This window comes from Zonotrichia albicollis, chromosome 4 (genome assembly GCF_047830755.1).
Source record: "Zonotrichia albicollis isolate bZonAlb1 chromosome 4, bZonAlb1.hap1, whole genome shotgun sequence".
Taxonomy (NCBI): Eukaryota; Metazoa; Chordata; class Aves; order Passeriformes; family Passerellidae; genus Zonotrichia; species Zonotrichia albicollis.
Genome location: NC_133822.1, coordinates 43,012,004 through 43,039,533, shown reverse-complemented (window position 1 = coordinate 43,039,533; position 27,530 = coordinate 43,012,004). Strand labels below are relative to the sequence as shown.

The following is a 27,530-nucleotide window of genomic DNA, read 5'->3' as shown; positions in this document are numbered from 1 at the left end:
TCATAAAGAATACTTTTAGCACCCTAAAACCAGGTCAAACAAAAATATGGAAAGTGTAGAAGCAGATAAACAGTAAAGAGTGCACACAGTCTTTAATCATCTTGAACATTCTAAATTCGGAAAGAAAAAAAGTTTATTTGAGATATCAAAGTACAAACTTCAAATAAATGCTTCAAAACACTGGATTTTCAATATTGTTTTATTTTTTTAAGAAATACTGTCTCTCAACCTATTTTAACTATTTTCTTCTTAAAATACAGTGATACTCTTAAGACACAGAAGTTGCAGGGAAGGTACAATCAGCCACCAAGTGTGGATAAAGATCAGTTGAGAGAATCTGCACAAGTTCCTATGGGCAAAATAAAGCTGGTAGAGTATGAGTGGAAATTAATTTTTTGCCCCACGGGTCTTGTACTAGCCTGCACAGCTGTGTATATTACTCTGTTTCAATTCTCTATCCTCTAAGTAATTATATATATAAAAAAATGACTCAGTAGAAATTGTAGCTATTGGTAACTAAACTCATAAGAACTCATAGAATACATTAGTCTACTCTCAGCATTCAGAGCTCTGGGCTTAACTACTTTTAAGAGTGATACCACAGAGGTCAACAGATGCAGAGTTGCGTTAATAAATTATTACAAAGATAATATATTTCATACATCATGTTTCCATCAGGAGCTGATGAGTCTAAATATTACAAATTATTATTGAAGCATTCAAATAACATTGCTTGAAAAAAATACAATACAAAATATATTAAGGCAACTAGCATGCTTTGCTGAAAGAGAAACTATTTATAACAGCCAGGATTAGGAAAAAAACCCACAACACATAAACCACAAAAATTTTCTTTTCAGAAAAGGCTTTTTCTCTTTTTTTTTTTTTTCCCTCTGCATTAAATATATGCTCATCAGCAGTCCTAGCACTTTGGCCATTTTAGAAAACACATGGCTGACAGACAGGAGAAGAAAATTAAAGAAAAAGAAAGCAGTGTATCTGAAAGAATTTTAAATTTACACCTTCTAGGTACTGTCCATTTTCTTACTTTGCAGGCTGTCAATTCCATGATTGCTTTGAATTTTGCAGAACTGAACTTTATTCAGAAATATTGTAATTATTTCTCCATTCAATTCTTTTTACCAAAAGTATTAAACAGATTGATCTGCAAAATATGAACATGACAACCCAGAAATTATGCACGTGGTCTCCATTAGCATAGCCTCTAGCAGAGAGTTAGAAATCTTATTTGGTAACTGAGACAATAAAATTCTACAGCTTTGTTTTGGACTTACTGCAATATGATGGAGATGGGTTTATGACAAACTACTATATCTTAAAGGAAAAAAATTGATTTAACCACATAGATTTAAAATTCTCATGTTTTGCATTCTTTTTTTTTTTTTTTATTTTACCTGGAGCCAAATATTTTATTAACTATATAAAGGGGATCAGTTTTAGTTGTATCCCAAAGTCCTCACTGAGGAAGCAGGATTTACAGGCTCCTGCACCAAAACAGTACAAGATGGGATTTGAAAACCTACTTGCAATATGAAACTAGTTGCTAGCTAGCTATTGGGAAACAATGTCTAGCCAGAGACTAAAATGTCTGGTTCCTACCTGTTGCTTCTGCTATGCTTTTTTTGGTAGTCATGACTTCAGGAGGCTTAAGACACTGGATCCAACCGGTGAGATAGGCAGGAGAAAGCCTTGCTGAAAATGCCCCTAGGGTTAGGTGTGAGCCTGGGATTTCAGCGTCTCGCATAAGCAGGACATAAGCAGTCCTGACATGCCTGCTGGCAGGAACTCTGTGGACTTAAACATCACTGGGGCAACTACAGGGTAACAACAGATGAGTAGGGGGTTTAAGGCTTTTAAAAGAAGATAAAAGCTGCTGAAAGAGAATCAAAATTAAAAACCCATATGTGGAAGGTAACTTTTAAAATGGGACCTAGGAGTTTTTAAAAATATCATCCTGATATTATGTATAAACTAAATTTAAAAATACAGCATAAATGCAATTATATTTCTTCTGTTCTACATTATCATAAAAACTATTTTTAATAGATTAAATGCTCAATTATAAAATCTTTTACAGCAGCTTCATAGCAAGGAACTCCATCTGTATAAAGCTAATGTAACAGAGCAGAAAATCAAGCTCTTGGTCTAGGTCTCTCTAGTCTCTACGTTCCTAAAAAGTTAGGGAGATGCAGGAACAGACCCAAAGACCAAAGAATACGAAATCTCCAAACTTTTGGTCCAAGAAAGTCAGAATGCTCCCATTTCACCAAGTATCAACATTACAAAGTCGAAACAGTCTGTCTTGATGTAGCAAAGTCAACAACTTTCATCTTTTACCAGTTAACCCATTCTACCACATAGCATTCTAGCACAAGTACACTATTAAGGACATAAACAGACACCCTTTACTTTGCTAAAGCAGTGTCACAGCTTTAATACCTTGAAGAGCTTAACTTTCAAGACAACAGGTTTACTAATTCTTATAAATATCCTCCAAAATAAAATTTAAAAAAATGTGTAACTGCTTTCAACTATGTTGACAACAGCACCATGTCCCCTGCAGTTATTTCAGAGTCCTGACTGTGTGTAGAGCTGATTCCAGTGTCAGAGTCTGTATCGTTTATGTCCAGATTAGTCAGTCTATGAACAAAGTCAGGAACAGCAATGCTGTTACTGGAGATGCCACTGCCCTTGGATGGCTCTTCATTTGACTGAAGCCTAGTTTCAACGTTGTCCTTAACATGTAGTAAATTAAATTCTTCTGTAAGAAGTTCATATTCTTTTTCCTTCTTTTGAAGCAGTGAGTCCCTGTATGTAAGTTCTTTCTGAATGCAGCTCAGGTATGAGTTGATTCTCAGACCATCTTTCATACTTTTTTCCAGCTCGTATTTTACACTTTCCAAATCTGAGCTTTCCAGTTCAGCATTAGCTGCTCCTTCTGTGCGAACAGACTCTCCGTTTTTTTCCATGCATATACCATGTACTTCTCTTTCAATTTCAGCACACAGGCTCTCTATTAATTGTTTGTGGTGTTTCAGTCTCTCTTCAACCTGTAAAATTCCCTCACTTTTGCTCAAATAGTCATGCATCTCTTTTTGATCATCTGGCCTACTCCCCTGCTGCTCAGTCTCACTTGTACTGATCATTAAATACGAGTCCTGCACATAATTTTCTCCATCATTTGCCACACGATCTAGATGGAATTTTGCTTCACATTTTTCAATTTCCATGTCTAGTTCCTTCATTCTAAGGACTTGCTGATGAATGGTATGATCTTGAGAAATGATCAGATGAATCAGTGTCTCCATATTATCTCTCTCTTGCTGAACACTGTCCTGCTTAAGCTTGGCCAGTTTCCGGAAAGTCTTCCTCACAATTTTCTTTTGCTTGTCTATTGGCAACATCTTCATGTAGTTTGCTGGACTGAGGTCCCACTGCTTTTCTACATTTTGTACTACCTTGGCTTCAGCTGTCTTCCACAATGGAAACGAGAGGAAAGCATCTGACTTTACCAATACAAAATGCAAATTAGCCTGCTCTTCCCCCCAGGCCTTCCAGAGTCTCAGAATCTTTGTCAAGGGAGGCAGCACTCGCTCCGAGCCTCTCCATTTTTCTACAATGCAGTAATCACTAGGTTTTCCAAAAAGGACCTTTTTCTCTCCAAATGTTGTCTGATGCTCCTCAAGCAGTGCTTGAATCACCTCTGAGCAAGTTGTGCGCTTTGTCAGGCCACATACAATCTTCTCCTCCTGGCAAACCCAAACCACAATCTCTCTTTCATTTGATGCCATGTCCTTGCTGGGAGATCTGGAAAGCAAGAAGAGACCAAGTATAAATTACATATCAATGGCAGAGACAGTATGAATAACTACTATAATTTTGATATGACTAACACATTGAAAAACTCCTGTATTGTTGTACAAGGCAATATACTTGCTTAAATTGCATGAAGAAATCTCTTTGGATTAAGTAATAGCTTTAATTGACTACTGCTTTAATATTATTACTAGTCCAGCTGAATGAGAATCTCACAAAATGTCTTTTATCAAATCTTGGTTTTGTATACCTAGTAAGAGTGCATTAAAGTTTGGCAATCTGCATTACACTTTAAGACTGACCTAGGACAGCACAGCTTTTGGATCTTCATATTTGTTCCCATTACAAAGACTGCCCAGACATTTCTAAGCTACTAGAAATGGCTTCTGAAGGGAAGAATGCATTGAACATAGATGGACTGAGGAAAGATGACTGAATACCGCCAATGAATCTGACAACAGGATAAATCTATAGCTCTTCTGCCACACTTGCACCTACACAAGCATAAAAACAATTGTTTTTCTTTTTTTTCACTAATAAGTGTCAAGAAATTTGTTGCTCTTCCTGAAGTACCAAATACTCTGAATTCCAGTGAGTTGTGAGAGAATATCAGCTGCAAAAGAATACATATATGGGTCTGCATTTTATTTTGTTATTAGAAATTATACAGAAATGTAAGAAAAGGAAAAAAGTTAATTTATTTAGTTGTTTATTAACTTGTTTGTTTATGAATTGCAATGAATGTGCTATTAACCTGGTATCTCCTTATACATTGAGATATCTAACTCCAGGTGTCTGAGATCCCATTATGGTTTCTGTAGCTCCAGTGCCTAGACAGCAATTCAGTCGACCACAGGCTGAAGTTCACTCCACAGCTAATTCTTCGGTTTGCCCCCATCTGGTCATGGACTGCTGTGTTGCCTGTGTTGGCAGAGTTGCCTGGATATTCCTGACCTCAAGACTCCACTTGAATAGTTTTTTTCTTGCCCAGACCTGATGATTTCACCTCTTGCACAAAATGATAAAACAGTAAATTCCCTGAGGAAAACATGCCTTTGGATTTTCTAGAATACCTTGCAGTTAATTTGAATGAATGAGGTTTCACCTAGTCTGACAGAGAAAGCCTGAAAAGGAAAATAACTATTCAGACCATATCCAAAGGGTGCAATAGAGCATGTTTCCATCTAGGACTACTTATCACAGAACTTTTTTTAGTCTTCTGAGTTGTAGTAAGCATGGAGTTTTATTTGGCTTAATTACAGCTACACCCTATGATTAGTAAAGCAATCCAGCTTGTTCGTTTTTCCTAATTATTACACAACATGACAGACACACTGCAATCCAATAAATTGAACTCAGCTCTAGGTGCCACTCTGACCAGGAGGCAAAAATCCTTAAAAGAAAGGAAACTGCAAATGAATACTAATAAAACTGACAAGTGTAAGTTTATTAGTATTATTGCACAGGAGAGCTCTGTCCAAGTACATTGCTTCAGGTCTTGGAACATTGTCTGAAAATGTGTGTTTTGGTAGATGACTGAGTAATAAGCATCATTTTCCCTCTCCAATAGCTCCCCCTCACAGAACAGCATTTTACAATAATTATTTTTTGAAACTGGTGCTCAAAAAGTTAATAATGTTTTCATAGACTACTTCTCAGGAAAAGAAAGCACATATCACAGACACAGAAAATGGCAAAGTGGCACTAATAAAGAGTAATATTCAAGTTTAAGAGGGGGGGAAGGAATGGAGAATGATATTAGATTAAATGTCATTACGGTGAAGTATGTCACAAACTAAAAAATCAATATCTCTAAGTCCTCTGAGATGTACAATCTGCAGGATGCTATATTTTTTTCTGTTAACAGATTGGCAGTTAAGCAAAATTCAGGTAAATAGCCAGTTGCAACGTAAGTTGGCTGTGACTAAAAATAACTCATTTGCTTTACACTACAGATATGAAAAGGAAAAAAGCAACAAATAATTTATTATGCATAAAATTATGCACAATGAATCATGAAAACTACAGCGCCTCAAACCATGTTCACTACTGATGCCTAAATAATTGATTTACAAATTCAACTGTATTACCAGTCATTGAATTTAAATTTATAAAAGTACTGAAAATAAAAAGAGGCATAAAAATATAGAAAAATACCATACTGGGGACTCTGAGGCAGTAAATTCAGTCTGTATCTTTCCTGATTTCTTTTACAATTAGGAAATACATTTCAGGAAATTAATTTTGTCTCTTCTAGCATTCTTCTGAGTCTCTTACGCAATTTGTTTTCAAATCAAAAGTATTCCTATTTCTTTTTTCTTGTTTTTATTTGATTGGCATATTTTCTCCTACTCAGTATTATCAGTATGTAACTGATTATGTGGCTTAAGCAGAAGCCTACTGTCTCTTCTGGCTCCTTTAAAGTTTTCTTATGAAGCCAGTTTCTCTCTGTGCTATTAGCAAATATTCAGATATATCTGCAGACCCCCTAGACATCCCATCATTACTGTACTGATAAATTCTTCCACTATACTTTCTTATATGGAATTCCCACAGAGTTCAGCAGGAGTTAAACAAACTTCTGATGGAAACACTGTATTTTGTAAAGCAATCTCTACAGGATCCCTGAAAACAATATGGATGTAGAAATAAGATCATGAAATTACTGTTTTCAACACTTTTCTAGCTGTTTATCGCCCCCTGTGATTTTTTCAGTTATGATGCCCAGAGTTTACATTCAGCTTTCTTGGAGAAGGATTATTCTTTATTCTGCCTGTAAAATGTAACTTAGTTGCCCAACTGGATAATGTATGCACATGCAGGTACACAAAGAAACCAAGCAGCTTATACACGAAAATAAGTACTTACAAATATATAAGTATATCATATATATACCTACATCTTTTAATTATATGGTCATATTTTACAGAAAAGGAGAGAAGAAATTAAAAGAATTTCTGAACATTTCTGTAATTCTTGGATCAAAGCAACATGGTAAAGTAAAAATTCTTTCCTTAATTCTTCTATGTGTTTGTCTCAATAGATATTATCTTAATTTTTATTCAGTCACTCAATTTTTGATCTTTACTTCTCAGCAAAAATAATTAGCCAGACATTTATAATCTTAGGTTGCCATGGAATTCTAATATATTCTAAAGTATCAAAAGTGGTTCTTTATTATCTTCCACTAAAAATGGTAAATTGGAACATTACCATGGAACTTTCAAGTAAAAAGTATTGTATAATTCTTTCTTCATAGCTAATTCAGGTAGTTCCAAACAAAAATGAAGTGTTGTGTCAGTCACAGAACACCAATTACTAAAAACTTGCTTTCAGGATGCAAGAAGATGCCAGTACTAGGAAATATCTTTTGTTAAACTGCACATTCCTCATAGAAAGTGAAGAGCAGATTCTGCATTTATGAAGTGGAATTCATCTGAAAGTTAATATTTCAGTATAAATTCAACATCAAAATTCCTCTTCATTAAGAGAAGAGAGAAGACTTCCAAGAAGAATGCCTACTGCCTAGCCCATCTTTGATCACCGGGGATGATCATCAGAGGAAGCTATTTCTCTCTTTCATTAACTACAAGAGACTTATGTGGCCACCTTCAATCAAAGAGCTCACTTTCAGGTAGTTGAAATCAGGTGAGATTAACCCAATCAGATTAATTCAGGTGAGATTAATTCAGATTCTGATTTATCTGAGAGAAATGTAACAAAAATGGTTACAGCAGCAGTAGATTTAGTACAGACAACTAAATGTGGGACCTACACATCATAATTTCACAACTTAGTTTAGACGTTCACTGTTCAATTTAGCCAGTAATATATAAGGAAATCCATTAATTCACTTCAATACGAAGAAAGAGATCTTGAATAAATTTTGGTCATTTACAGGAATTTTTTTTTCCCCTGAGATTCAATACTAAAAGTTTTAATCTCCAGGAACAAGATCTTCTTTTAAACAGTCATTTAAACAGAGAGGCGACCTTCTCATATTTACAGGTTCCTTGAATTTCCTGTCCTGCAGTTTGTAAAGGACACAAAAGAACTAGCATTTTTATTAACCTAGCAGTTAATAGGAATGTAACAACCAAACTGTTTTTCCAGTTTAAATGTTTGGTTTTCCTGACGACCACAATAACAATTTCTTCTAAACTAGCTAGGCAACTTATATTTTTTCAAAAATATAATGCTGCAGTAAACAGGCTTTGTAGCTTTCAGCTCTGTTTTGAAGTCTGTTTCTTTGAATTGATCACTGAAGCGTTCTGCTTTATACATCTAAGACTATAAAGTCTTGATGATAACAACAACATGCAAGTCTATACTTTTTTTTTACAAAGCCACTAATTACTGAGGACCAGATGGAAATTTAAACTTAATAATGGACAAAAATACATTTCTCATGTTTTTGTGTGCTTGGTTTGATTACTATTTTCATGCCTTCTGCTCCTTGTTTCTCTTCAAGATGACCCAAAACCCCATCCCAAATCATGCTCTAGACCTCACACAGTCTTAATTACACCAGCACAACCTGAGTGTTGTGTGTCAGATATATAATTTGTTAATTTATTCTTCAGGCCTAGGGGAAAGTAATACATTCCAGCAACGTATAGACAAAACAAAAACATTTACTTTTGTCACACAAAGTCAAAATATGAGATAGCTTCAATGCTGGAAGGGGCACTTTTGATATTCATGGACTTAAAGGTATGTCTGGCCCAAAAATATACATATCAAACATAATTGTTTGCCTTCCTGAAACAGTCTCCCTAAATATGTAATATATCAGTTTTACAACCAATCATACCAATCAAATAAAGGGAACCCCCTACTTTTTATAATTTCACCTTCATGTGTACAAGATGCTTCTTTCCCTAGTCAAATTTCTGCAAACATTCTATTGGACCTAGATCACTTCCATATCATATGGTTAGCAACTTAATGCAGTGTTTCTGAAATATAATGGACACTAAAAGAATACTTTCCCTTTGTTGAAAAAAAAGCATAGATAACCTTGACTCCCTTCACTGCAAGAAATTATTTCTAGACTTCCCCGCCCCAAAAAAACATTAATTCCTTTTTCAATATTACCATATTTCTTGACACACCTTCTGTGAAAATAGATCAAACTGATTAACTGATTTAAAAATACTTTGGAAATGAATTCAAACATGACATTATGCTTATGACCAAAAATTTTACTAGTTGTCTCCTCCCAGTCATTGAAATAATTTAAATGGAATAAATGTCAGTTGGTGAAAATAGATCGCTCACCAAGCAATATATTAACCTTTTCCTTGAAAACGCATAGAACTCCTAATAATTTATAAATTTTCCATCCAAGAGTTCATGCTAGAAAGTAATTTGTGTAAAATATCTTAGTCATTTTTTCGCTGATTTTTTGGGAAAATCATGTTTTATTGTATGACAGCCTAAGCCCTCTCAAACAGCACATACAGTCTAATCTGCAACAAATCAGACGATAACTGTTTTATAACTGACAGACTGCTGTGGTGGGGTCCTCAGCTGACCAGAGTATGTAGGTATGCTGCTGCCCCGACCTTCCCAGAGTAAGATCAAAATGCTTCTAAACTTTAAGCAAACCCTACATTATGCCAAGATACCACCAAGAACAATTCACTTTCTTCAATGGAGAAGACAAAAAGGAGCCCTTGCCAATAGATTCAGGATCTGCATCTAAGTGCTTTCCTGGAGTCCACTAATGTTATGGGGCTTGCAAGGGTTTCAGGGTGAAGAGAGAGGCGAGAATCTTGACCTCATGTTCAGAAGGCTGGATTTATTATTTTATTATATATATGTTACATTTTGACTATGCTAATAGAAATAGAAGGAAAGATCTCAGAATGCTATCAAGCTAAGAATAGAAAAGGAAAAGAATAATAAAGAAGCTCTCTGTGATTCTGTCCCAGAGAGAGCTGTCTCTGACTGGCCCTTAATTGTACACATGCAACATGGGGCAATCACAGGTGCACCTGTTGCATTCCACAGCAGCAGATAACCATTGTTTACATTCTTTTTCTGGGGCCTCAGCTTCCCAGAAGAGGGAAAAATCCTAAAGAAAGGATTTTTATGAAAAGTGCCGGCGACACACTAAGAAATGTAGCACTTTCAGGGAGACCCAGGCAGGGCTCTGCAGGGCTCCCCGTGTTGTTCAGCAGCCCCTCTGTTCTTCCCTGAGCCGCACGCTCACAGCTCCTCAGCAAGAGGTTCTGTGCTGCATCTCCCACTTGCCAGGCTGCACAGGGGGGAACAGCCTCCCAGCCAGGCCTGCTCAGTGCCTGAGCCACTTGCTCTCCTTTGAGAATGTTGTGACACAACAGCACGTCTCATCCTGGGCAAACATGACACACTAAGTATTTAATAACCTAGTGTTTTCAAGGAGCTGGTCTCTGAGCATGCTGCTGGGGCACATACATATGCCTATTGGGAAGTATGTGTCTCTGCTATGTATGGTCTCTGCTCAACATCCACAGATGCTTCTTCCATGAAAGGGCTCAGAGAAAACTTGGCTTGTTTTCCTGAAATTTCTAAAAACCTTGTTATCTCAGTGCCAAGATTATTAATCTCTGTTATCTCTTAGATCTGAGCTATAACTATCATCAAAGATAAGGTATCAATCAAAAATGTGATGGTTCTTAATTATCTACTTGCTGGAAATAATAAGCCAATATTCCAATATTACCTACTTGACACAAACAGCCTATATTTGTAGCATAGGGCACATGCTACATGTAATTTGAGAGCTTCTGATACCAGTGACTCCTACATGTCAGAGTATACAAAGGCAAACTTCAACCACAGAATCACAGAATATCTCAAATTGAAAGAGACTCAAAGGGATCATCGACTTCAACACCCTGCTCCTCACAGAACTGCCTAAGATTAAACCATGTAACTAAGAGCATCATCCAGAAGCTCCTTGAGCTCTGACAGGCTTGCTGCCATGAACAAATCCTTGGAGAGACTGTTCTCGTACTCCACCCCACCCTCAGTGAAGAAACTTTTCCTAACATCCAATGATTTTGTGGAAATGGTGTGGTAATGCTCTTTCCACCAAACCTCTGACCTAATACGAAGTCAATAACCAAATATGAAGTCAAAGCATAGAAAATACATACATTATCACATACCATTTAGATAACACTGCTTTTATTGTTTTTATTGTATGTATTGCTTTTATCGCATTGCTTCTATTGTTTCTTTTTCAAAAGCTCAGCATGTTACCATATATATGTGTGTGTATATATATGAGCATATGAGATAATAGATGAGGATTATGAGAGAAAAGATCAAAACATATTTTGGCTTTTTGTGATTTTTATCTGTGAAATTTGCAAAAATGTAAAGCTGTTGGGGCTGTGTTGCAGCTCTTGTGGGGAAGAAACTAACTTAATTTGATCCAAAGAGATTTTTAGAGGTGAGTTTAAAGATTAAAGGTATAGAGAATACACAGTCCGTATGAAAGCTAGGGTCAGAAGTATGTCAACCTTTCAGGAATAAATGGCTCATGTTGGAAGTCCATATTATGTTTATTCAGACTATCTACATTGAAACCACCTTTTCTCTTAACTTTCTGTCCCCTTCTGCAAAGTTATTCAAAAGGCAATGAAGGCCAAATCTTATACTGGATATGCCTCCTGCCTAAGAACATTATACACTTCTGAGTTTCCTAAGGGCAGCAATGAGGAAGTAGCTGCTCTCTCACTACCCACTGAAGATGGAATTACTCCAAAGCCTTAGGGATTCATATGAGCCTATTAACCAACTCCATTACCATTCCCCTTCAAAGGTCCCTAAAAACATTATTAGTGGAGGCAGAGTTAATATCCATGTCATTTAGGACACAGAAATTCCATACATGAGGCGTCAGAAACTTGCTGCTTCTTCCCTTTTGCATCATATGAAAGTCAGGGAAAAGGTCACCTGAAGGGTATCATGGCAAGACAGAACTGGTACTTTAGCTGTGAGAATAAAGCTCTCAATATAGATAATCAGTGTAGTCCCAATGCTGCAGGAAGACTTGGAAAGATCACCACAGAACTTCTGAAAACAAAGTAGTTATTATTTATAGAGAGAGATAAACTTCTCTCTGCCATCTGCTTCTGTATCCATTTAATCCTCCTCTATGATAAAACTTCTACCTTTACAGAAATGTACATAGGCATTTACTAAAAATAACAGAAAGTTAGGCATCTTGTGAGCCAGTGACATTTTTCAAACATACACATATACATGGTAGTTTGGATGCTCTAACTGAAATATTTCAGATATTTGAAAAAATAAAAAAAATAAAGAAAGACTATTTTTATAACTAGCTTGTTATAACACTTTTTTTTCCTCGTATAAATTTAATGTTCATTTTTCTGTTCTTTTTTAAAGGCATAGATTTTTAATTCAGCAAAATACACATACTGTCTGGAAGGTTCTATGAAGCATTTTAATTAGCAACAGCTGTTGCAAATTATGTCCAATATGAATTAAAATTTATTCATATAAATTTATCTAAAATGTACTTAAAACTACAAGTACATCCTTCATCTCTTCTGCAGAGAAATGCCATCACCTTAGCTACTGTACAAAATTGCATAACATTACAATTCAGCAATGATCTGTGGTTGAAACTCCTGTTCACCTAAACACTTTATACTACATTGATGGTCTATGTCAAATTTCAGTGGAATAACTTTGAATTGCAATGGGATAGCATTACTTACTTTTATAGAATGAAAAGATGAAAGGTATGACAGTTTAAAGAAAATAATTCTGATAATTATTCTACTGCAAATAACTCATTCACACCAGACTGCTGCTGACTTGAGATGTCAGACTTTGGTAAAAATCCCATGGGAAATCATGTGTTTCATTCTAATAACTGTACTACTTGGAAACACGTGTCTGTCTGAACAAGGACCACCTGTTAACAAAAATAAAAAAAGGAAAAAAGCCCTGACAGTACTTTAAACAGATAAAAAGGAAAATAAGAAGCCAAGAGGAAGGACCAGCAATGGCTGACAGCAGTAATTCTATCATCTGCTAAGTGGATGGATAGCAGAGTTTGTACTACATAGAAAACAAGCCAAGAAATTGCACTAACTCAGGATACTGCACTAACAGAAGACAGAAGTAAGAGACACTGTAGGAGGAATTATACACCTTGTTCAATAGATAAGAGCAGTAGTTATGATGGATTAACCTGAACACTCCCCAACTGCTCTTTTGAATAATGACAGGACTGTGTCTTTGCTACAATGGCCAATATTATTTTGCAAAACCTCATTTGCAAGGACTGAGTGCAGATGTTCAGCAAAGCTGACCAAAATTTTACTAGGTCCTCTCCTTCACTTATGAGCTCTGCCCCATATCATGTTTACACTTCCAATCACAGGCAAGGCTGCAGTGGAGACTGCATTTGCCCTTGCCCTTTCCTCCTGTCTTACCTCTGAAATTTTACTCTGCCCCTAAGGGTGCACATTCTCTATAAATTACACCTGCTTTAAATCTGCCTTCCTGTCAGACTAATCATCATTTCTCCATTGTATAGTCAAAGTCATAAGGCTGGTGAGTGGATATTAGCCAAAAAAATGTTTGGAATTCCAACAAGCGTGGTGTGTGTGCACAAAATGTCATGACAGGTAACACGTTTATCATACCAGGCCTGTATCTGGAGCAGCATAACATAGTGGAGGGGGTGGTTTGAGAAAAGAAGAAGAGAACTAGCTGTCCACCAAAATATTTTCCAAGATGAGTAACAGTAACATCAACTATTTATTTTACTGGGAAAACATGCTTTGATGTGTCTGGTTCAACTGGTACTGAGGAAGCAGCTGTTATACAGGAATGGAAGATCCAGGAAAAACTCCAGAGCCAAAAAAAACACTGACATATTTAGTGATAGTAATTCTTTAGATCATAATGAGGGGGATGGGAAGAACGGCATTTTCAAATTCCTCAGTGTTAATGAGCAACATGAGAAGTTTAGAAATATCAATACAGTAAATGCTACATTTTAATTTGGAGCAGTGGGTAGTTCTCACAAGTGAACACATGAAAATGCCACTGGTACTTTTCATCTACCACAAGAACTTTGCTAAAACACATTCTTTTAAATTGCTCCTGTATTTAATTTACGCGCCTATGCATATTTAAGCACTGGCTACACTATATAAACTTCATGGAGCTCCTATTAATAATGTACAGAATGTGTTTAAAACTCCATCAATTTCAGTAGTATAGAGGAAGCAGAATAATTTACAGCTCATTTGGAACACAGGTTTCTAAATGATAGAGTTGCTGTTAAGTTAATAGAAATTTGTGTTATCTAACTTCTCCCATTAGATTTTTTATAACAGCCTTTTAGAAGCACCATGGTTGTTTATGAGCTTTTGAGATCAAAGAAGTAAGGGGAATTCCAAGCATTGAGAGTATGAAGGGGTTTTTTGTTTGGTTTGGTTTTTGGTTTGGGTTTTTTTTTTTCTTTTTCTTTTTTTTTTTTTGTGGTTCCATGAAATTCAGTTCAGGTTTTGTTGAAAGGCAAAAGTGTACTGCTTCCCTCCCCTGCCTTTGTTGACATTTTGCTCAGTGAAGAAACAAACACAAAATATTCAGAGGTTGGGGCTGAGCTGCCAAAACATGAACAAAGCATACTATATGTAGACAGATGATAACAAGGCAAGTTAAATAATGGAATGAGATACAGACAAGGGAATAGTAAGACTTCATGCTATTTTTCCAATACTCCCTGATCTGAAGGAGGCTGGGATGGACTACCTTCTTATGAATCCTTATATCCTGTGCATGTTTTGCACCTCTTCTCTGCTTCTGGTAGCATTCATTATTATTGAGAAGAGCATTTGTCTCACATGGTCAGACAAGTGCTCTTCTCATTTATAATGAATGCAATGTCCTTGGTTTCTTTTTGCCGATCCTAAGGTTAAACTCAGGTTCGGGCAACAAAGTAAGAAAAATACCCATTTGCATTCTATGGTGTCAAGCAAGAATAGCAGCAATGTAAAGGGAATGGCAGAGAATGGCCAAGAGTCTGGAAAGGGGGCTTAGGATTGCTCTTTGTGCTATAGCAAGCCTTTAGAGCTCTTCAACAACTTCATCAATCATTACCCTTTCCTAACCTCTTCAAATCTAATGATTTGTCAACACAGCTCTTTTATATATCATAAGAACCAGTAAAGTATCTCTCTACAGTTTGCTAGGAGGAAGAAAGACAGGATGGCCTTTAATATTCTCCTATATGTACCGCAATCAATTTTATAGAGTGAACAACCCCACTCTGAAACTACATTGCATGATCTTTCTCATTTCATTTGCTTTCAATAAATAATTTTGAAAAACATCACTTCAAAGGATGTTCTATGAAGACTTAATTTACAATAAATTCTTTCTTTTCTTTTTTCTTTTAAATTTCTGCCTCAAACTTTCTGAAAAACAATTCAGTGACAAATGTGTTCCATTACTTACAGTATTTGAAGAGCTGAAAGGAAAAAAAGATGAGATAATGAAGTGGACTCTTATATAAATGTTCATTCTAAAGAGCTAAATTGAGTACTAGATAAATAATTATGCTAACGAGAAGAGTGGACATAATTTTTTATAAAAGAAACCTGAAGCATTTTTGCTGTCCATTGTCAGACTGAGAGATTTGTGCAGCTCATGCTTTCAAGTAATTTTCTAAAATTGCCTATCAATGAATGCTTCAATATGTAGTTAGTCAGGCACAGGCTGATAGGGTCTCTGAAATATAACCACATCGTTTCTAAAGAAGCTACTGAACAAATGAAATAAATTGTTAACCTCACCAACTGTGCTCTTCCCAAGCAATGGATATGCAAAAAGAGGGCATAGGAGATTGCAAAACTAGCTCTAGCCAGCTGAGCAATACAGGTAGAAAAGGCAAAAAGGGATGAATTGCTATCTGGAAGCAAGTTTAAAGCTGGATCATAATGATTACCAAGAGTAATGAAAAATTTATTAAATTAATGCAAAGAAGAAAGGTGTAGACAAGAGAGACTTACAGAAAATGGTGTCTAGTAGCCCCTCCACCCCGTCCCAATTTTTAGCTGTAGGAAGATGAAGGAAGATGAGGAAAGACATTCCATGTGATTCAGATGAAAAGCTATGCGAATCCTAAAATATTTGAACAATTGTGACTTGAGCCTAAAACCTGTTCAATGACAGACATAATGGGTTCAGATAATGTGTTTCCACCTGGGTCCATATGAAGAGGCTCATAACCATGTCAGTTGTCCATCACAACCCTCCCACTGGAGCTGAGCTTCTTGTCTGATCTCCAATGAGTCATGATGAATTAAGCCATAAAGATAAAAGCTTTGTTAAACCATCTAAGATAGCCATCCAAATGTGAGTGAACAGTTTAGGAAGAAACTTCAAAAATTTAAGGCAGCTGAAAAGGTGCTAGCTGCTGGCGAGAGAACTGTGATGACTAGGGAGAGCAGATGCAGGCCCAAAATCTGCAGTGGGCACAGTGAAGCTAAGCACAGCTACATGACTGCGACCAAAGACCAAGGCAGGCCCGAGAAATAATGGTGCCAGTCTTGTGAGACACATCTGTGGCAGCATAGTGATTATCCAAGCAGGCTGTGACACCAGAAAGACACTGCAAACTACTTGTTGTCTTTAGTTCACAGAAAGTCACACTGAGTCAACATTCAAATTAATCCTATGTTTCTTTAGTTCACATATCCAAATGTCTTTGGAGGTGGGGATCCTGTCAACATATGAGCAACTCAGATGGCTTCACTGCTCAGGGAGGATAAAAAGGCCTTTTAACAAGGTACTTCATAAGCTGAGTGGTTACCACAGTGACAGGTGGAGGAAGGCATGCTTCCCTCTGCCATGTGAACAGCTCTGTCATGTTGAGAGAAATACACATTTTTAGCTTTCTTTTGTGACATGTGCACATTCTGTTTGTCACTTATGACAGGCTGGTGTGTACTCAGGTTTGTAATATGTAGATGCATAAATATACGATCTACAGAAATGACTATTTTTACATGTATTGATTATATATACAATAATTTGGGGTTTATAATATGTTTTATTGTATGTATGTGACAGTACATGAACTATACATATGCATTCTGTGATCACATCTAACACAAGCTGTCATAAATTCATTTTTATGCTGAATATATGCCTACCAGGCACAAATGCTTTAGCACAAAGAAATATGTTTAGCATGCATCCAAGGACTGAAAAATTTCAGATACTGCTACTTAAGTTCAACAAAAATTAATTTGATTCAGTATATCCATAGAAAGATTCATTCTCTGCTACACTGGTAACTTGCCTCACTTAAATCCATATAAGAGACAGTACTCAGTTTTGTCAAGACACAGAAGATACTGAGACACTGCAGACACCAAATATTATAACTTTCAAGTATCTCCTTTGCTGCTGAAATTCATAGTGCTCACTTGGACACCTTGACTTCCACAGAAAGTACTACAAAAGAGTTGAACTCCTAACAATGGGGTTTGCTGACACCAGCAAGTTCGTCAGGAACTGACCTAAAGCAGTCAGAGACATGAACAAAAGGGCAGGACTTAGATGCTGTTAGATCATGTCCATATGTTTGTTGCATAAAAAACCAGAAATATTAATTAGTACAGCAACCCAAAACCTGATTCCCTTCTCTCCCTGAAGCTTTCAACACTAATCCTTGTCCTTGTGTGCCTTACTGTAACTTAGGCCAGCAGAAAAATGAAGGAGTTTCAAGATGAAATGAAGATGAGAGAATTTCCATTTAGAATAACTTCACAGGACTTTCCTGAATAAGGCATAATGAGGGAAGCATAAACTGCACGGTGTTCAAGACCAGTGTAAGACATGACAGAAGAACAGGGGGCCCAGGAATGTTACCAGTCAGAATTAACAAATTCAAAGTTCTTAAAAATTGTCTTAGATGACTGGAATTTCATTTAGGCACCTTCATAAAACTAGTCCTTATTACTTGCATTTGCTCAATATGCGCACATTTTTTATTTGTCTCTTTTCTCCTAGGTATGGTACAATTCTTTTAGAGGACAATTTTCAAAATTCAAACTTTTGATACATGTCCTTACCATCTTGTATTCAACTGCTCTTCAGGCTGACATTACAGAATTTATCTCCACATACTTTGGTAGGGAAAGAACTCCCTTTTACAAACCAAAGCTATCCACTCATTTAAGTTCTCACTCTAACTGAATTGATATTCACAGACGTGCAAAGCAAGACATCCATAAACTTCCTTTGCTCAGCCCTTATGTAAAAAGAGTTTACAGGACACTGAATTAGCAAACGATGAGCACACAGTGAATAACCATTTCTGTAAACTGTGGTTTATATGTCTTGCCCAAAACTAGGTAGGAATTCTGTGGCAGGGTCAGGGAAGACATCCACACTATTAGGATGGTTCTCCCTTAATCATACATATCTACCTATAATTCACCTCTCCGCTCATGTTTCCCTTTTTAATTTCTAAAATGAGTGGTGCAGAAGACGGTTAATAACCTGCTCTACAAATCTGAGCATGCTCCATGAAAAGTGATTGGGTGGTGCTCATATCATCTACCTTAAGCTATTTAAAAATGTAGATGTGCAAAGATCATTTTCTGACCTTCCTCTGTAATCAGTGGCATAAAATAGGCACCTCCAAAAGGGTGACTAATCCCATACTGACAGCCTGTCTAAGACTAAATGAATTGCCCTCCAGAAGTGTTTAGATGTATCCATTAACTACAAAGAGTACCTAGATGACAAGATACCTAAATTTTCAGTAGGCTTAAGTAGAGTAAGATGGAGCTTGACATTTGTGTTTCACTGTGTACTTGAATCTCAGGAGCAGTGCGAGTGTCAGCAAAAGTACTGTGACCATCCACAACTGCAGTTCCAAAAATAACTTAGATCTTTGTCAGACACCTGTAGGGACTTCCATGGGTAAACAAACACTATTAGTTATCTACCTAATCCTTAAAGTACCAGGAGTCTGGGAAAGTGCAGTAAAGTCAATACCAATCCTAGACGGTCGTTAGAAAACTGAATTTGTGCAGGGCTTTTCAGTAAAGCAGGATGTTAACAACAAAGTGGCCTCAAGAGATATAGGCAATAATCAAGTTAAAAAAAATATACCCAGTGCCTTAGCAATCAGTCCAGAGGAAGTCTGTCAACAGCTAATGTCCAAGCAAAACTGCAGTTCAGAACATCAGTTTACCAACCAAAACACCAGCAGCTGAACAAGATCAGCACAAGATCCCCATTTATAAATATCACTAAACCCCTCTTTGATCAGTGAGCAAAATCTGGTAACTTCCTGTGGCAGATGAGGTATACTTTAGGTCATCAAAACAGCGTCCTAACTGTTGCTCTGAAAAATGCTGTAGCTTTAAAGTGCTTTCACAGTGGAAAATACCCTCTGTAAAGAATTCCTTTGAATTGAAGGAGGTTGGGGAAAGCAAAGTAAGATGTTCTACATGGATGATGGAATCTATTAGCACAAAGCAAATTGCATGTTCAAGACCCAAGGGCAGACTCTCTTAAAAATTAGTAGTCTTCACTCAACTGCATTATTCCAGTGAGGTCATACACCCTTACAAGCTAAAGGAAGGTAAGCACATTTATACCTGACCAAAAAAAAAGTGTCTATTAGAATATTAAATTTTCATTAACCTGATTTTGTCCTTGAACATGAGAATATTATGCTTTTGCATATTTATTTTAAGCTTCAATATTTTTGTGTTATTAAAAGGAGGAAAAAAATAAAATCTTCTGCTTTTTAATAGAGATTATTCTATTTACCATTATGATGGAAAATTTGTAACTCAGAACTCCTTACATTAATGAAAAACAGCAAATAGGGGTGAAGAATAAAGAAAGCAACTTAATCAGACTCATTATTTTGACCCTCGATATAAAGAAATTATGTATTATATCCACAGCAAACACTGTCTCTATAAAAACGTTTTTCTCCTATGATTATTCTGCAACTTACTAATTAATGTGGAAAAAAGTCATAAAAAATTAACCACAACCCAGAAAAACAGAGGTTTACATCACCTCCAAGATTACAACATGGCCTGGCTTCTTCTGATGCTGGTGCTCAAAAATGCATGTCTAGGAACCATCTACACTACAATTTAAATGTCTCAAACTGACATAGGAAAAAATGCACTCAGCCATACAGGAGTGGGAATGAAACAAGAAAGTTGGTGAAAGAGAAACACATCTTCAAATAAAGGGTATAAACAAAGTGCATGAGAGATGTACCAAACATGCACTAAAATTTTTTCTTTCAAGTTTGATGTCTTTTGCTCATTAACACATTATATGACATATTATAATCATATTATTACATACAATTACATGACAATTTATTATCATTACCATCAAGAACCTTCCTTTCTGTTTGTTTTTTTTTTTTTTTTTTTTTAGTTTCTGCAGGTAATTTTCTTTTCTTTTGTTCACTTCACAAAACCACCTCAAAATACATTAAGATGCTCATGGCATTTCTTCGTTTCTTTCTTTCTCTTTCTGGGACATTAAAACCCTCCTTACAAGACATTTTTAACATTATGGAAAATTTTAAACCATTGAAAAATTCCTCAGAAAAATCACATAAAATCAAACCTAAACAATCCACAGTGTATTCTCACTTTCCTGCATGGCATCTATGTTTAGTGGACTGCGGAAGAACTAGAATAAAAGAACTCACAGATCTAATTTTTACTTCTCACACTAACTGGCTTTCACAGTCTGCACTTATACACATTTTACACTGTCTAGTCATGTCCTACTTATTTTCCTGAGGCATGTAAATATTAACACCCAAATTACTGCTAAGGAAAACTATGTAAGCTTATCAGGTGTTTGAGGTCACAAATAATTGGTATCGTTATCACTATTGCAACACCTGCACCGTAAGTGTATTTCTGGCTAGGTTAAACCAGGAAAAGGCAATGTGGTTAATCCCGGAGCCTATTTGAATCGAGTTCCAGAAACGTGCTCAAAAAAGTATTCTTTTGGACAAGGCTTCCTGAAACTCTCTTATCTGTTTTGTCCTGTGTGATACCTGAGGAATTGCTAGCACGGAAACACTGTACAGAAGAAGACAGAAAGTCATCATCTCAAGAGTACCATAACATGTAAGAGAAACAACAGAAGTGACAGTAATAGCCCAGTTACCTATGCACACAACTGGGTCCCAGCATGTCCAACATTCAGTCCCAGGCTTTACCTAATGCGTGGTCTTAACATTTTTATATTGCATCATCCTTTCTGCCACTATTAATAAGGATTTACCATCATACTAAATATAGAAGCTGGATAGTCTAATTAAGGCTTGTATAGCATATGAGATGTTAATGTTTCCAAATAATAGTGTTTCAGACCAGAGTTTTAAATTGTTATTATTACTCATATAAAACAAACAAAAACCTTTTTTTCTGAGCATAGGTAAATCAGGAGGTACTACTCTGTGATTATCACTGACTTTCATTAAAGTTAATATAATTTTAAAAAATCCCAACTCTGAGAATTTGCTTCTGTCTACTGAATTAATTACATATTTAGCAATGTGTCTTTCTTCATGCACATAGTTTTTCAACAGTAAAACAGGAAATGACCACTGACCAGTAAGATTTTTCCTATTTTTAATCCTCCACTAAAAAAAAATGGGATTTTTGTCTGAAATGTATCTCTCAGCCTGACTCTACACTATATTAGTGTTTCAGATTAGCTTCAACTTAACTGAAGTCATGCTCTTAGATGGTGTAGTATTACACTTCTATTACTCGTTTTATTTACTCCTTCAGGATGAAATTGCTGCCTGCCCTCCTGGAATAGTAGATAATTAACTCTTTAGAAATAAGGTTAGTGTTTTGCTAGACAAAAAGCTCTTCCTGAAAGTGAAGGGAACAAATATGTACAAAGATTATTAGAAAATGTGTGCAACCATTTTGACCCCTGAGACAAAGCTTCCAAGGAAGACCAGAAAATAAATTATAACGTATGAAATCTGGCTCAAAAAAGAACAACTTCTAGAACTATTTGATAGCTCCCTAATACATCTCATACTCAGGAAAAAGTTAAAAAAATAGGTAAAAGAGAATGCATTCTACCATTACAAACAAGCACCATCTTTTCAATCTAAAAATTTAACACAGGCAGCACCACCGATTCCAAAACTTTTATCTACCCTCTCCAACATACATACCAAAAACCTTGTAGTCTTGTATCAAAAAGCACCTTTATAGCTTCATATAGACTTTTATCCACATGTGCTCATCCAAGAGAAGTATTAGACATCTCACATGATCCCATGAGACTTACAGTGTGGGTCATACACAGTTCATTCAGACAAGCAGCTGATCTCCAAGAGCTTAACCAGTCCAAACCTCAATGCTGAGCATTTTCAGTTTTACTTCATCAAGGTTTAAAATGCACAGCGGCGTACTCAACCGTAGGTAGAGCAGAAGAGATGTTCAGAGCAATACACAAATCACCAGGCTAACTAGATGCAACGAGAAACTTCTGGAGGGAGGGATGGAGCGAGGGAGGGAGGGAGAAAGGGAGGGATCATGGAAATGCTAAGTCAGTATCAGATAGGTGAAGTCTCTAATCTAATTCACTATCCTGCACTGTAATATATAAACTGAGAGAATAATTGAATGTGTCTCTCACTGGGGAGGGGCCTCCGACTGTCAGGACAGGAAGAACTCCCTCTTCTATCCATAACATTGGATGGAAATATATGGTCTTTCTTTCTACCTCTGAACCAGAGATGAGCTGATTAAAGAAAAGCAGAATTAAAGAGCAGGCAAGGTAAGTCTTTCCCTCCTACAGAGAAATACTAACATCTGTGGCAGTGAGTAAAAGTGGAAAACGGTGAAAATAGTAAACAATAAAAGGTAGAAAAAAAATACAGGAAGGAAAAGCAAAACCAGTAAACACATTTAAATATTAACAGATTTGTAACACAATTGTTTAATCAGGAAACACTACTCCAGGTTCAGAATTGTTGCATGCCAACAGAGCATACAAACTTTTGTAGTAAACGTAGGACCAGCATGAAGTACACTGGCAAAATGTATTTCTCAAGGTGTTGAACATAACAGGACAGCCCTACAGCATCAAGATGGATCATGTGTACCCTCTCCTTTTCAGGATCCCAGCTACAACACAAATGAAACAATAGACATTCAACAATTTTGTCTGAGGCTTATGTGCAAAACGCAAGGAAGTGGTTGCGATGAAAGAAATGGCAATGAGGTCAGTTTTTGCACTATGGCATAGATCCTCGAAGTATTTAAATAAACCTAAAGACCCATTTTCAAAGGTGATCAAATCTAGCACCAAGAGCAGAGAAGTCTTAATCCTACTGAAAATCAGTGCAATATAAATTCCTGTTCTGCTTAGGAACCAGGAAATCGAATACAATGTGAAACCTTGGTTTCTAAACACTGCAAGTATCTTTGTTCTGTATTTCTCATAATTGGATAGGGAGCTGTTTTGTCTCTGTGCAGAGAAATGTGCCAGATCAATTCTAGACCTTATGAGCAAAGAACTCAGTGTCTTTTCTCTTCCTCCACCTTCTGCTAAGCATTTCCTGCCCTCACTGCACTTCTGAAGTGTGATGTGAGCTGAGCATTCCTCTCACTCTCAAAGTAAGCATCTTTAAGAGATCTGCATAAAAATAAATCTCCTTGAGTTTATTCATGCTGCAGAGCCTCAGTCCTGCAGGAAACTTTCATTTTTCCTTTGTTGTCTTAGAGGGTACAACCTTTCCCTGCTGTGCACATTTGAGTTTGTAAGTGGGTGGGGTGTCTTGGAAGTATTGTTCTCCTGGGAACATAGTGACAAGCACATACACATTCTGGGGACTGTGATTACTTCTGGTCCTCGCAGAAGGACAAAGAATACTGTAAAAAATACTTATAGTTCTTGAAAAATATATCAAAATATCACTATTGTTTTTCTTGCCAAGAAACATACGCTGGAGTCACAATCCTAGAGGTCACTCCCCTGAAATCAAACAAGGGCTGAAGTGATCTACTGGCTACATGGGCTTTGTGCCGTTTCTCTATTAGTGACATTTCAGAAGCCCAAGAGAGTAATACTGACTGAAGATCTTTCAAATGCTAACAGTAGTTCAGCACAGGCCTTGTCTTTCTGAGGTTTAATCTCAGTTTCTTTCTCTAAAGACTGGTGGCATAATGGACAACGTCCCTTGCCTCTTGCTCAGACAAAGACTCAGTGTAACCTCTTTGTTTAAACTCTAAGGTCTTAGGGGCAGAGACTGACAATTTACAAGCTGGATGTGAAGAGCCTACTATTAAACAGGGACCTGATCTGGAACCTATGGGCAATGCTGCAAGACAAGCACTAATTACAGTGGTGTCATCTTGTTATCTGAGCAAATGACTGTAACGCCTTCATTTTCCTTCTGGCTCTCCTTCCACCCACCTTTGTTACCTCCACTTAGCTTTATGTCCTCATGTAAACAGAGATTTTATTCCTCATTTGCTTATCTTACAACTTTCAGGAGTTATATTTGCATGTAGCAAATGGTCATTAAGAACTTCCAGAGAAAAAGAAAAAAGCCGAGTTTCCCAGAAATGTGAGTGAGCGCTAGGTCTATTTAACAAAGCAGCAGCAGCATAAAGACATACATTTGTCTATGTCCCTTTTTGGTCCCTCTTTATAGGTAGCTAGACAAAGTAGTGAGCCACAAGTTTTGACTCTCCAACTACTGGTCTAAACACAGTGAAGGATTTTAAGCTCCCTTCTCAAGGTTTCAAATGAGTTCACCAAGATACAATTAAAATAAGAAACAATTATTAAATAGCTCTTCAGTCATACTGCAAAATCATTTTACTAACTGCATAAACAAAATTTCATTCTCAAAAGTCAGTATCAAAGCTAACATTAAACATGCAGAAATTTAAATATCTGAATAGATAACGACACATCTTAAGAAGTATGTAGTTTGCTTTGTTCTTGGCCCTCTCCCCCTACACTCCTCTGGTCACACAGGTCCCTTCTTATTGCCACAAAGCCTCTCAGCCATTAGAGGTATTTATTTATTTCTGGGGATGTGAGGATAAAATGAATAGAAGGTCCTAGATGAACCAGTAAAGGTTCTTTTGGTATTTTAATTTTTATTGCCTATTTGAAGCTTTGGATTATGACTTTCCTTTCCTGAGGAATAAAATGTCACATCAGCAAACATAATGAGATTGATGCAATTACTGTGAAGATATTGTAAATACCCAAAAGAGAAACAATTTCACCGTTGAACACAGTGGAACTGTGCTTTGTGATTTAATCCTTATTCACGTAAGTGATTAAGAAACAAAACTTCCACTTTAAGACTAATAAATTTCCAGCTCTAAGGGAAAGCAATTTCACAGAAAAGTTTATGTCCACCTTTCTATATCCTCTACAAAAAAAAATGGCCACATGAGAATAATATCAAAGTTTTACTGTTTTCAGGCACATTGCCAAAATATGCTGTTTAATCAGTAAACTACAATATTAATAATTCTAAAATAGTATCCAATTTTTAAACATTGACTATTACAATCTTTCTAATTTATATTCAAGATAATACACTAACTTAATATTTTTACACAATCCCAGCAAATACAAGTCCCCCCCCACCAAATAATTTTCAGTATATCAAATGTGAGAACTGAAAGCCAAACATGGAAATGGGACGTTTTTACAAGACTATTTAGAGTTCAATTACATTCCCTATAGAAAAGTTCATCCTTTGCATTCCTTTAAATGCAAACTAAATCTTGTGAAGAGCACTAGGCAAAATGGGGATGAGATTACAAGTGATTTTAGAGTTTCTCATTGAGGCAATGTAGCAGCTTGTATTCCAATCTGCTACAAGGCAAAATTCCAGTGACCTGTTTCTGTTCAGCTTTAGCTAGATGGGTTCAGCCACTGTACATTCCATAAGGGTCTAAGCAAATTCACTCCTTAAAAATCTAGTACCACCCTAGCACCTAGCATGATTACATAACCTTCCTTCTCCTTTTTGCAGCCCGCGTGCGGGGCATGTGGAAGCATGTACGGCGCAAGGGGCAAAGTCCCCATAAAGAAACTTCGCAGTGGCAGACCAAAGGACCACAGCAGTCTCTCTGAAGAATTTTCTCAGCAAAAGAAAAAATAAAAAAAAAAAATATATATACAATACAAGTCTATCCTGGACTAAAGGCTAAACAAAACAAAAAAAAAACCAACCAACCAAACAAACAAAATCATCCCCCCCGCCTCCCCACGCTGAGAGCTCGATGCTCTCCTACCTCCCAGGCTGGCAGCCAGCGGACAAGATAAGGCACGGTTTTGATCCGAAGGGATTGCAGGCTGCCGGTCAACCTCCCAGGGCAGCGGGGCCACGGCCCGGAGCGCGGCCCTGCCGTGAGAAACCCTGGAGCTCTGTCCCGGGGCGGGGGAAGAGCTCCGGGCTGCCGCGGGCCGCGGCCGTGGGGCTCCAGCCGCACCTCCCAGCGCGGGGCACCGCCGCTGCTCGCCTCGGAGCGGCCGGGGAGGTCCCACGTCCGGAAGAGCGACCTCCCGCTCACGGAAAATACTGCCCACGAGTGAAGAGAGCCGGAGCGAAGAGGGGCACGGCAGGTTCGGGGGAAGGGGGCCGGGGAAAAGCCCCTTCCCTCGGCACACGCCGGCCCGCTCCCCTCCGCTCCCCCGGCCGCTCGCAGGTGAGCTCCGGAGTTCAGCGGCACGGTCCGGATAACACATCCTGCCCCCAGAACCAAACAAAAAGTGTAAAAAATAATTCATCCCATAGCGCCCTACCTTTTCCTTCGCATACCCACGCACTTTACCTGTTTTTATGCCGGGTTTTTAATAAATTCCTTCCAAAAGGAGCCATGATCCCAGCGGCATAACATCAGCGATCCCCAAGGAATTCGAAGGTGTTCCCTTCTCCCCTATTTTTTTGCCTGAGCGCCTTCCAGCTTGTTAATAGTCACCGAGCGTAGCGATGAGCTGGAAGTTGTGCAATTTACTGCTAACTTTGAACTCCAGCTTGTTGCTGCTGCTGCACCTTTGGAGTCCTGCCCAACTGCGAACTTGAAGGAGGTGTTTAGAAGCAGGAAAAAGAAAGGGGAGGGTGGGGGAATACGCACTTGCTCCTGTGATGTGGAGTTATGCACAGAACTTGCTAAACTTTCAGCCTTGTCGCCCTCAGGGCAGCAGGCAGCAAATGGGAAAGAGGGGGCTTTGCTCCCGTGTGCAACTCCGTAAAGGCGCACACACACACGCACACACACACGCACACACACACAGACACACACACGCACAAAAGCACTGAAAACTTTCCCCGGGAGGCTCCAGCCACTTCAGGTCAAGTCGCTCAGCTCAAACGCACGTTAATGAAGGGCAAGCTGCAGTTGCCATACCAGTTCCCAGTGCATAATAACCTGCCTTCTCGGTACCTCAGTACTTCTTCACAAGGTGTTGAACGAGTACGGCGAAGATGAAGGGAAAAAGACCGCTGTGGCCCCTCTGCTCTCCCTGGACTTTTAAGTAAACGAGCTATTTGCATGGAAGGCTTTACAGATTAAATGCACCTTCGAAAATGTGGCCTAGCAGAGAACAAGTGAGGCAGCAACACGAAAGACTGGATT

General features: G+C 37.6%; 1 protein-coding gene across 3 annotated transcripts; it reads right to left on the bottom strand.

The window, feature by feature from the left end:
• Positions 1–816: 816 nt before the first annotated feature.
• RASSF9 (Ras association domain family member 9) lies at positions 817–27,530 on the bottom strand. 3 transcript variants are annotated; one of them, XM_074539651.1, is made up of 2 exons: positions 27,339–27,530; positions 817–3,828 (listed from the first exon to the last, which is right to left on the bottom strand). In XM_074539651.1, the coding sequence occupies exons 1-2, from the start codon at positions 27,446–27,448 to the stop codon at positions 2,553–2,555; spliced, it is 1,386 nt and encodes a 461-aa protein (XP_074395752.1). In that variant the 5' UTR covers positions 27,449–27,530; the 3' UTR covers positions 817–2,552. The 3 variants fall into 3 exon arrangements, with proteins under 3 accessions (XP_074395752.1, XP_005480715.2, XP_014126475.2); XM_005480658.4 differs by lacking the exon at positions 27,339–27,530 and adding an exon at positions 26,727–27,211; XM_014271000.3 differs by lacking the exon at positions 27,339–27,530 and adding an exon at positions 26,187–26,638.

What these genes read in the sequence shown, in the direction of transcription:
- RASSF9 (XM_074539651.1), bottom strand. Translation starts at nt 27,448, where the DNA reads ATGCAAATAGCTCGTTTACTTAAAAGTCCAGGGAGAGCAGAGGGGCCA. An exon ending in CCTTGTGAAGAAGTACTGAG is followed by an intron (nt 3,829 to 27,338) that starts GTACCGAGAAGG and finishes CTTGCTTTCCAG; the next exon opens with ATCTCCCAGCAAGGACATGG.